The sequence below is a fragment of the Dioscorea cayenensis genome, chromosome 12 (assembly GCF_009730915.1).
Source record: "Dioscorea cayenensis subsp. rotundata cultivar TDr96_F1 chromosome 12, TDr96_F1_v2_PseudoChromosome.rev07_lg8_w22 25.fasta, whole genome shotgun sequence".
Lineage (NCBI taxonomy): Eukaryota > Viridiplantae > Streptophyta > Magnoliopsida > Dioscoreales > Dioscoreaceae > Dioscorea > Dioscorea cayenensis.
The window spans coordinates 16,909,312-16,920,896 of NC_052482.1; the positions used below are offsets into that span (position 1 = coordinate 16,909,312).

At 35.6% G+C, this 11,585-nt stretch overlaps 2 protein-coding genes across 2 annotated transcripts; one reads left to right on the forward strand and one right to left on the reverse strand.

Moving 5' to 3' along the window:
* The first annotated feature begins 361 nt into the window (after window positions 1-361).
* On the forward strand, window positions 362-1,848 carry LOC120273531 (chlorophyll a-b binding protein 5, chloroplastic-like). The gene is given in 3 exon segments (XM_039280160.1): window positions 362-591; window positions 1,064-1,274; window positions 1,277-1,848. Coding segments are annotated over 3 exon segments (795 nt in total). The 5' UTR covers window positions 362-448; the 3' UTR covers window positions 1,718-1,848.
* Window positions 1,849-1,881: 33 nt separating this feature from the next.
* Window positions 1,882-8,028, reverse strand: LOC120273530 (probable LL-diaminopimelate aminotransferase, chloroplastic). Its single transcript, XM_039280159.1, is given in 11 exon segments — window positions 1,882-2,389; window positions 2,467-2,673; window positions 2,747-3,067; window positions 3,294-3,344; window positions 3,571-3,618; window positions 3,620-3,676; window positions 4,760-4,822; window positions 5,483-5,599; window positions 7,296-7,363; window positions 7,736-7,809; window positions 7,883-8,028. Coding segments are annotated over 11 exon segments (1,377 nt in total). The 5' UTR covers window positions 7,960-8,028; the 3' UTR covers window positions 1,882-2,095.
* Window positions 8,029-11,585: the final 3,557 nt, after the last annotated feature.

Sequence of the window (11,585 nt, forward strand, 5' to 3'; positions counted from 1 at the left end):
CGAATATCCTATCGAAAGACTTTGATACCAATAGACTAAGAAGTAGTTGGTAAAATACATTAGTATAAATATATTTATATATATATATATATATCAATAAGATATTAAATACTGACTTGGAAATTGCAAGAGAACCCTAAAGTAACAAGAGCCACAAACAGCATTGAGCATCACGTGATCAATGGGCCACCAACAAGAGATCTCTCTGCCACATGGCATCACCTGATTCGCCTACATTGGCTAGATAAATCAGCTTAGATATCTGCTTCACAAGAACAACCTATAATTTTCAGCCACGTGGCACCCTCCATATCCACCATCCTCCTCCTTCCCCCTCTTTATATTTGCTCTTCTTCTTCTTCCACTCTAAATTATTCAGAAGAAGAGCTTTGATTAAAAGACCCAGAAAAGAAAAGCAAAAAAAAAAAAGAAAATTCTCTCTGAATCCATGGCAGCCTCAGCAATCCAACAATCTGCCTTTATTGGCCAAACTACTTTGAAGTCACAAAATGAAATTGTTAGAAAGGCTGGTGCTTCCGGTGGTCGCTTCACCATGCGTCGCACAGTCAAGAGTACTCCGCCAAGCATATGGTATTTTATTATTTTCTTATTTTAATTTAAGCTTTGATAGAAGAAACAAATGTTTAATAATTTAAAATATATTATAAAATAATTAAGTAAGTAATTTCTAAATTAGAGTATTTTTTTTCTGTTAGTTATTATGAAGAGAATAAAAATATTAACAAGATGCATATATATCTTTCAATCCGATTACCTTATGTAAATTTCTTCTATGAAGTTTTTCCCACTTTATTATTATTAGATTTTTTCGCTTAGCTTTTGTATAATTAGATTCAATTTAACTATTTTATTATAAGATTTTTTTTTTTCAATGGGAAATTTTTCTCAATTGTTTTAAGGATACAATAACTAGTAAATGCCAGTTACAAAGTAGTAAGCTAAACATACATAAATATATTAAATAATATTCAATATTTTAGAATGGTAGCTACTAGCTACTCCTAATTAGAAACTAATTATCATGTCTTAATTAATGGAACAGGTATGGGCCAGACCGCCCAAAGTACTTGGGCCCATTCTCCGAACAGACTCCGTCGTACCTCACCGGAGAGTTCCCCGGAGACTATGGCTGGGATACCGCTGGGCTCTCCGCCGACCCAGAGACCTTCGCAAAGAATCGGGAATTGGAGGTGATCCACAGCAGATGGGCTATGTTAGGTGCATTGGGTTGTGTCTTCCCCGAAATTTTGTCGAAAAAAATGGAGTCAAGTTTGGTGAAGCAGTTTGGTTCAAGGCAGGCTCACAAATCTTCTCTGAAGGTGGTTTGGACTACTTGGGCAACCCTAACTTGATTCATGCTCAAAGCATCCTTGCCATTTGGGCAAGCCAAGTTGTACTCATGGGCTTCGTCGAGGGCTACCGGATCGGCGGAGGTCCATTGGGTGAGGGCCTAGACGCTATCTACCCAGGCGGAGCCTTCGACCCATTAGGCTTGGCCGATGACCCCGATGCATTTGCCGAGCTCAAGGTGAAGGAGCTCAAAAATGGCCGGCTGGCTATGTTCTCCATGTTCGGTTTCTTCGTTCAAGCTATTGTCACCGGGAAGGGCCCGATCGAGAACTTGTACGATCATCTCGCTGACCCTGTGGCAAACAATGCATGGGCCTATGCCACCAACTTTGTTCCTGGAAAATGAAAGGCCTAAATGTAAATCTTTCCTGGGTGGTGTAACAGTATGAATGTCGAGAGTTCGGTCTGTATTGTACTACTTGCTTTGTATCTGTTCATCTGTAAGAGCATAAAAATTCTACCGTTGCAGTTCTAAAATTCTACTCTCTAGATAATGAATGTTAAACAAGATAACAAAACTTGAGTTTATAAACGATATAGGTAGTCATAAATGCTTACATTCAGGCAAAATCTGGACGAAATGACCGAAATCGTTATTTCATGACAATTCATTGGCATTTTTCGTTCTTCTAAAATGCACAAGTTCTTGATTGAAGGATAAAACAAGAATGTCCCTGAGGAAGATGCATGGTAAAGACTAGTCCTACCATGGAGAGAATCTTGCTCACTTGTAGAATTGTTTCAGCCTCCTGCAAGCTTCAAGAACATTTTCCCTGTGACCGAAGGAACTAACTCTAATAAAGCCTTCGCCTCCGGGACCGAACCCGCTGCCTGGGGTTGTAACCAAGTGGGTCTTCTCAAGAATCTCGGCGAACACATCCCATGAGCTTCGGCCTGGGAAATGCACCCATACGTAGGGAGCATTCTTCCCGCCATACACATTAAAACCAAGCATTGTAAATGTATCGACAATGAGTGCAGTATTCTCCTTGTAGAAGTTGATCACATCATTCATGGCCTATGGAAAACAAGTCGAGTTTATCAGGTACAAGGGTATGGTGTGCTTCAAATTGCTATACGAATTGATTTACCAACCTTCAGACCATCAGGAGAAAGACAAGCAAGACCACCAGCTTGAGCAATGTTGGATGCGCCATTGAAGCATGTGCAGACTATGCGATTAAAATCCTTGGCCACGGGGAATCCATCAGAGAAAAGAAGCTCCTTGGGAACCACTGTCCAACCGAGGCGAACGCCGGTGAACCCCGCATATTTTGAGAAGGATGATACCTCAATGGCAACCTGAAGACGGTTTACTGACGGTCAAGTCTAATGAAGATTTGTCTCAACCGATAATTCTAAACTTAAAACTCACCTCTTTCGCCCCCGGAATTTCGAATATGGACCTTGGACTGTCATCTGATATGTACATTCCATAAGCTGAGTCATAAACTATAATAGATCCGTTGTCTCTCGCAAACTGCACTAATTGAGTTAGCTGATCTCTGGATGCCACAGCCCCAGTTGGATTGTTTGGAGAACAGAAGAAAATGATATCTGCCTTCGAAGTGGTTGATAAGTCAGGGAAGAAACCGTTTTCCGGCGTGCACCTCATGTACTCAATGTCTCCAAACTTCTCGATCTCCTTCTGGTATTGGCCCGTTTGGCCTATAATAACACTTGAATCTACATAAGCCTGTAAATAACAAAGGTATTATTTATCTCATCTAAAATATTCACCAGCCAATAAACTTCTAAATATGATAGCTCAAAAATAAGGCTGAGTGCATCCATCATACCAAAAGATGCCAACCCAAGTGCAACCCTAAGGGAAGCAACAGATAGTTCCAATATACCACGTAACTAGCTTCTAAAATGACAGCCTAAGAATAAAAAACAACACAACATAAAAACAGACTTACAGGATAAGATGGATCTTGCACTGCCATCTTCACATTAGACCCAAAGAGCATCTGAAAGAAAACAGAAAGTGTTATTGTGATGTGCATAAGCAATTCCTCTAAATGGCATAAAATTGCAAAAAGAAAAGTCAAACAAGATGAACTACGAAGATTGGACCATGAAAAATAACAGACTAAAAGCTCCACAGGTAATTTTCACTGTTTACAACAGCCTGATTTGAGATGCCAAGCAATGAAAGAAAAGAGGATTAAGGTAAACAAAGGGATTGATACAGACCTGCAGACGAGAAATATCACACTTGGCACCATCTGAAACAAAAACATCGAGTCTCTTCTATACCAAGGTCTCCATAATAGGTTGATGTTATAGCTGCCCTCAGTTGCTACGTAAGAAATCAAGTACCCATGATTAGGGTCATTGCATTTGAATGGGATACATTCCACAAAATTGATGAATTCAAATCCAAAAATAGTAAATAATGCACAACATGTAACAAAACAAAAAGAAAAAGATCATCTTCCATTGGCCCATTGGCGAACAAACAATACATCATCAGGATAGAGAAGATAAAAGAGGGGCATAACCCATGCCTCTCCAGTACTAAATCATAAACAGAAAAGTTCTGCTTACCAGGGGAATCCCAGTTAATAACAACATCACAAGTCTAGGACAACTAATTTCAAACTAGGATTAGTTGTTAGGACATATGGTTAAAACAAAAAAGAAAAAAAAGAAAGAAACACACATTTCCAAAAAAATGCAACAAGCTATGGAAACATTGAATTCTTCTTATCTTCCATACTGAATAGACATTATTGGCAGGCTCATAAGCAAACACCTGGGCACAAAAAGATAAGGAAAAATCTCCATGACAATATTTAAATACTATACTCCAGGATTTCCTATATTATCATAACTATTAAAAGGATCTGATCAAGTGCCCTCAGGTCCTTAATCTAATTATGCTCTGCAATAAACCAAAGTCCACAGATCTGACCATTATCAGAAAGGGCAATTGCTTTTGAACTACAACATTAATTAAACTGGAAAATACGTAAGACATGAGAGGCACACCAACTCCTCTTCAGTGGAGCCATAAATAAATAAAAAAAGATGGATATGACACAATTTCTAACTATGAAGTACACAAATAACGTAGCTTATAGCTTGTAATCTACAGCCTACCAAAACAAAAAACAACTGATAGCTTGTGATTTTTTCTACCTATAGCGGATAAGTAATAATCCAAACTAGCACAACCTCTGGCCCAGTTTTTGGGTTTCAATGATACATAAATATTTCCATACATGAAAATCTTGCCTTAAGTAGCCAAATAAATATAAGTGCATTATCATCATCTCAAAATAGTTTCACTTAAACAATAGATGAGTTTAACCAATAGATACAGATATCTTCTTTATGATGATATGATCGAAAAGCAAGAGAATACAAAAAGTTTAATTACCTTTTCGCCTTGTTCAGCTCCATAACCACTATAACCATCAATTGTTGATAGTGCATGTGACCTCTGCAAAAATTTGAAAGTTTTTATTTCACCAGCACAAGATACAAACAGAATGACAAGAAATGTAATATCATGCATAGTGCAAAATTTTCAACAGTTCTTATTGCAAATTAACTTTCACAATAAAAGAAGATTTTTAAAGCAATGAAGAAAAGTACAGTAAAAGCATTTCGAATTAGACCAAACAAGACTGCAAGATTGTGGTTTAAAGAACAAATTGAGATGACAGACAAAATTCACAGATAACAATGAAACTGACAGAGAAGCCTCAGATTATGAAACATTAAATCCTTCTCCATGCATTAAATTCCATTATATCTTTTCCAATATCCTCTGTAAGAAGCTCAACAACAGGCTACATTTCTCCAATGGCTTCATGGCATGAAAACATAAGCATCTTCAAAGAAGAGAATTATATGGATCAGCGCCGATTAGAGCACGATAAATAGCTGACCAAGGAAAATTTATGCATAACCTTATAAATTTTCTCATCAATATCAGGATTGAAAATTCCAAACAACATAAAAAAATAAATGCTGGGACCTGAAGCAAAAAAAATCACATTTAGGTAGATAGTTTCTACCACACAAAATAATTCAATTATGGATAAGTAATGTTTGTTAACATCAATATCGAGAAAGTTATGAATTAGAGATGAATTACCTTAGACATGGCAGAAGTTATAACATCAGGAATGGGTTCTGTAGTGTCGCCAATCCCTAGGCTTATGACCTTTGCATCAGGATACTTTAACATGTGGGCTGATCTTCTCCTGGCAATCTAGCGTCAAACATGTTGAAGTAGCAAATAGACATCTCAATATATGGTGCAAGTAACTAACATCAGCTGGCCACATCGTAAATATGTGGTCTGAACAAATATGAAAGTATTACAAACAAAAGAATTTTGTAGCACCATCATAAATGGAGATGAAAAAAAACCAATAATATAATCTCTTGAAAAAACAAGGATACCTGCTCAAAATTACAAATGATCTTGTCACTTTTAATCTCCAAGTCCAAATATGGAGAAAGAAGCAAAATTGAAACTAAACTTGTTTCATGTGTTAGCACAGGAAAAATACTTTTAGATTGGTGTATCCTACACACCATTCCCATGCATGTGCTTAAAACTTGCTTGATCCCATTGGTATGTAGTTTCTGCACAAATCTTGTATTGGTGAGTGATGTAGCCTCTATCAATCTCTAACAGTTTTCAATCTACAAATAAATTTGTGATTGTTAGCAACTTTTCTCTGTACCTTTCTTAGTAGATTTACTTGTGTTCAGTGCTCCATATTTATTTCCTAGATAGGTTGTGTGAAGGATATTTCAACTAGGGTTACTTTCATAGTTTCAAATCTCATATTTTTACGCACACGTCAAAAGCTGTCTCCTCTCCCATAAGTGATATTAAAAGTGTGAAGGCTGCTTGAGTTGGCCATACACTAACATCACCCAACAACAGTAGTATAACACATAAATAGATAATCCATAATCTCAAGGACAAGGCCTAGCTGAAATTGTTGTCATCAATAATCAGATTTTCCCAACCCCTTCTGCTTGAGGATGGGAAGGAAGCTGAGCTGACCCTCCTGTGCAAATGACCCTGACTTCCAACCCAGGTTCTTACAAACATATAGGAATAGGCAAGCATGGAACCAAACATAACGAAAACCATATGTATTCAAGGTCCCTTTTTCCAAAAGATTAAAATGGGTACCCTAACATATACAAGCTGTCAGGTTTGGTTAATAAAGCTAAATCAGATGAACTATTCCGCCATGGAGTCATGCAGCCAAACCAGATTAATGAACTAGTTGAGTTTTCACTTGATTTCAATAAATAAAATGACAATTTTGCCCTCAAAAGGATGCATCTACAAATATATTACACAAAGTTGAACACAAATCGAATTCCCTTTCAATGACCCATCTATTCCAATTTGGCCCCCTGCAGCAACCAAATATGCTACAATTCATAAGACTAGCAGCTCAACCAACTGTGCCATTAATCAATTTCATCCAAAGTTACCATAGCAATAAATCAAATAGTTATTGGATTGTAATTCCCTGCTAAAATAATTCAAAAATAAAAATTTGGCTATTCCATATCCAAAGCACTCATAAGATCCTTATGTGACATTCAAAATTTAAAACATATGAACCCCACAAGTAATATTCCTCGCAGGGAGAAATGTGAAGAACAACAAATGGAGTTCAGGAAATGTTCTTTCAAGGGCTACATAATATTCCTCGCAGGGGAAATGGAGTTCAGTAATATTCCTCGCAGGGAGAAATGAACCCCACAAGTAATGATCTACACATGCCACAGATTAACCTAATTCTTGACATAAAATAAACAAGGGCTACATAATACTGTCCCTGAAAAGTTTTCTAAAATCGTTGGAGCAGTTAATAGTAAACATATCCCAGTCATTTGAATTACAAAAGAAAAAAGAGTAAGGAACTACTAACCTCTGGAAACAAATAGCCAGCTTGAAGCTTTGCCATATTTGTATTGCGAGAAACATTCGTCTTGTGGGCTACATAAGACAACGAATTTCAGCACTACATAACCACATGTTATCCATGGTATTCACGCATAGTAATAAGCATCAAGGCTCAAGCATTACTATCACAACAAGTTTATGATCAAAGCAAGCCAAACTCCAATGACAGAATGCAACCCATTAAAGCAAACAAGCTTTTCTACTTGCAACAACACCATTCAAAAGAAAGCATCAAACACAATGCTTTACTGAACCATGGTAACAAATACATACAATACAGAGAAATCCTTGCCAAATGAACACCATCATAAAGACAAAAAAGTTCACAACTTTCCACTCTTAAAGCAAAATCCAGAAAATCACAAACATCAATACAAAATGAAATCAATCAGACAACGAAATTACCAGTCTCCGTCGTCGGCGCCGAAGCGCATTTCAAAACACAAGGTCTGCTCCGAGGAAGGCATAGCTTGGACGAGCTGCCAAGAAAAAGCAAAGCACAAGAGATCAAACACCAATTCACGAAACAAAAGAAAACCAGATGGATCGAACCTCAAGCTGAAGCTATTGTGAGCTAAGAAAGCAGAAGAGCTCGAAGAGATCATGGACGGAGCTTGGAATGCCGCCATTGTCGGAGGTTCGAAGCACCGCCGCCGAAAAGTTCCCAAAGAACACGCGATTATGGAACAGACAATTGGATGGGGGTTTTAATCGTAGCCGTCCGATTTGGATCAGCATCAAAAGGGTATGATCGGAATTTTACTTTTATATATCCATAACCAGTGTTTTGAAACCCGAGTTGATCCAGTCGGTTGGACCCGATCTGAATCGGGTTAAAACAGATTTATAAATAATAAATATTATTTTTAATTATTTTAGATTAGAATTTGATAGAGAAATCACTATTCATTGATATCTATAAATAATAAAAAACATTATCGGTTTGTTATACTTTGTATTATAACTTTCAAATTTCTTAGTAATTTATAATATATATTATATATTATATATTTATATTTAATTTAATTTAATTTATAATAATAATATATAAATTATTTATAATCGAATCAACTCCTATTGGACCATTGCCCATATCCCAGAAATTTTACTAGGGTCACTCTCCCTGGTCGGGTTCATAACATTGATCATAATCATTAACACATAATTTTTTTATAAGAATATTATATGAATTTTATTTATTTAAATATTCAAGAGAAAAAAAAGTACTATAGTTTTTTAAGCATTCAAAAGAAAGCTTCAAACACGTGTCAAATTATTATTTATATTTCTTAATAAATATTCATCACAAGAAATTTTTAATTTCTTTTAATATAGTATTAAAAAATCAACCAAACAAAATTATCACGTGTGCGTGGGCTCCCAAACATAGAATGATTTTTCATTAATTATATTAATAAAAATATCAAGAGTGAAAAATTTTGCTTAAATATCTTAATGCTATTCAAAACTTCATAAGAATTTTTAATTTTTTTTAATATATTTAAAAATATATAATATAACAAACGTTACAACAACTATGATTTAAATTAGTTTAAACAAGCCCAAGTATCATAACAAAGTGTTTTTACTAACATTTTTTTTTACCTACAACAAACGTTACAACTACTGTGATTCAAAACATTTTATTTTAGGGAAAATTACCTAAAAATTCCTGGATAGTTTCAAACTTCCACTGCAGTCCTCTGACAATTACATTTTCCATTAGATCCCTCATTTTTTAATCCAAATTCTTTTCAACCCTTGGTGTTACTTTCGTCAGTTAAATGGAAGTAAAATGTCACAAATACCTATGGTACCCATGTGAGATGGAAAAAAAACAAATGAGACAATTTTCCTTCCAAGTCACATCACAATTAATGAAAAGCATGGTCATATTTTCCAATGAAGCTTTTTTGTCAGAATAGAGAAAATATTTCACTCCTCTTTCTCATTCTTGCCATTTTTTGTTGAACTTCTCATTGTTCATCTTGGTTTTTTGTTGAAACTTTCAACTTCGTCTTTCCATCTTGTTTAGATAGTAGGTTAAAGTGAAGATATTTACACGTAAGATGTTGTTGTTGTTGTTGTTCTTTATCTTCTTCTTCATCTTTTTCTCCTTCTTCTTCTCCATATTCTTCATATTCATCTTCATCTTCTTCTTCTTCTTCTTTTTCTTCTTCTCCTTCTTCTCCTTCTTCTTCTCCATCTTCTTCATCTTTATCATCATCTTCTTCTTCTTCTTCTTCTTCTTCTTGTTTGTGTTATTTTACATGCTTTTGCGTCTGGAATATAACAAGCTTTTTCACTTTTGTCATTCTTTACGTTGATGTGGATTCTTACAAGCTTTTTGAAATTTTATGTAGGCGTCATCAACAATGGAAACATTTTCCGCCAAGGCGCAATACAAAGGAGAAGGACGTGTGCTTCAATTCACAGTCTTAAGTTCATGGGAGTCAGTTATGGGTGAGATATGTGCGCATTGGGCCCTAGATATTTCTTAAGTGAGAGTGAAGTTCGTAACGCCTAATGCATACAAAACCCTTTGCCTAATTAAGTCTGACACGGATTTTCAACGCATATGTCATATATACTATAGTTTCAACAAATTTGTCGTGGACATCATAATCGAGGAAGTGAGTGTGCCTACAGATGGAAACTCGGCCTCCTTGATCCTATTGTAATACAACAATCACTGCTATTGCTGGTTACTTGTCTTTTATGTGTTCCTATGTTCTAGATGTCAATACTGTAAATGACAATCATTTCCTGTGTATTAATATAACTTATTGTCTATTATTCATGGTTTTTGTGTACGCTACAAGCTTCCTGTTTATTATTCAGATTTCCCGTGTATGATATATGTTTCCTGTGTAAAATATTTGTTTCGTGTGTATTATTATTGATTCGTGTGTATTTTGCAAATTTTTTTTCAATACAGAGAATCCTTGTCAAGAAGCATGAACCCCCAACATAATTCTTCTGCCATTTTGACTTTACATTTATAAAAAAATGATAAAATCTGGGTGCCTGTAAGGTGCTGCTTCAGAATGCCAATGGCGAGTGCATATTCTAAAAGAGGGAAATATAGGCACGTTTCAACTGAAGACAATTTAATTAACTCACATTTGCGGTGGAGACATTGGTACGACAACGCATCCAAAAGTAAGTAAGAAGTGGGTTTCTAAACTTGTCATACAGAAATTGAAAGAACAACCATTATATAGAGCTATTGACATATCGTATGTGTCATCCAGTTTTGGGATTGCTCTTGCAGAAGATGGGAAGTACATGGCCTACCGTACAAGCATGCATGTGCCACGATCATTCAAACAGACACAAATGTCCATTTTTACGTATACAATTAATTTACAGTTGAATGGTATTGTCGGGCGTATGCCAACCTAATATCCTTGATTTATTTATAGTGACAAGCCATTTGACAACAAAAAGGAGCTTTGAATTTGGCCGCCAATATCAAAAAAATGGTCCGACTGTCCAAAAAGGAATAGAATCGAGTCACAAGCCTTCGATGTCTGCTATTTACATTGTAACCAGTGCCATCATGTTGGACATAATCGTAGATTATGTAATGCAGTCATAGCGGACAAAACATTCTATCCATAACGGTAACGTAATTTATTTGTTTTTACTGTTGCAATGTTTAGTTTCTGTCTAATATAAGCATGAATTATGCTTGTTTTGTTGTTGTTGTGTAGTTTTCTTTTTACTTGTGTATTAAATTTCTTTCCTGTGTATATATTCGGAGTACTATGTATTATTTTTCGTTTCATGTGTAAAAAACCGGCTTCCTGTGGTGTGCTTCAGTTTGCCGTGTACTATATCCATTTCCTATGTGTTATATAGAGTTGGTGTGTATTATTTACATTTCATGTGTATCTTTAACTTTTCCTGTTTAGTAAATTATATTGATCTGCATTATTTTTTTGTACATTTCTTATTTAAGGCCGATTTTGTAATTAACTATATACGCAATGTTTTAATTCACAAAGAACAAAAAAAAACACAAGTAAATATATGGAAACTAAGTTATGAAAATGTTATTGTTCACATGAATACGGAATACATCAACATTATGACCGTTTTGAAACAACTTGTTCGTTTGCAGCAGCTTCTTTTTTGTTGTCGATCTCCTAACCATCAACAACTCTCTTTGTCACTAGCTAACACAAGTTCGAAGAACTACAAAGCAAACACACAACAAATACAATGTCGTCAAAACACTACACATTAATTA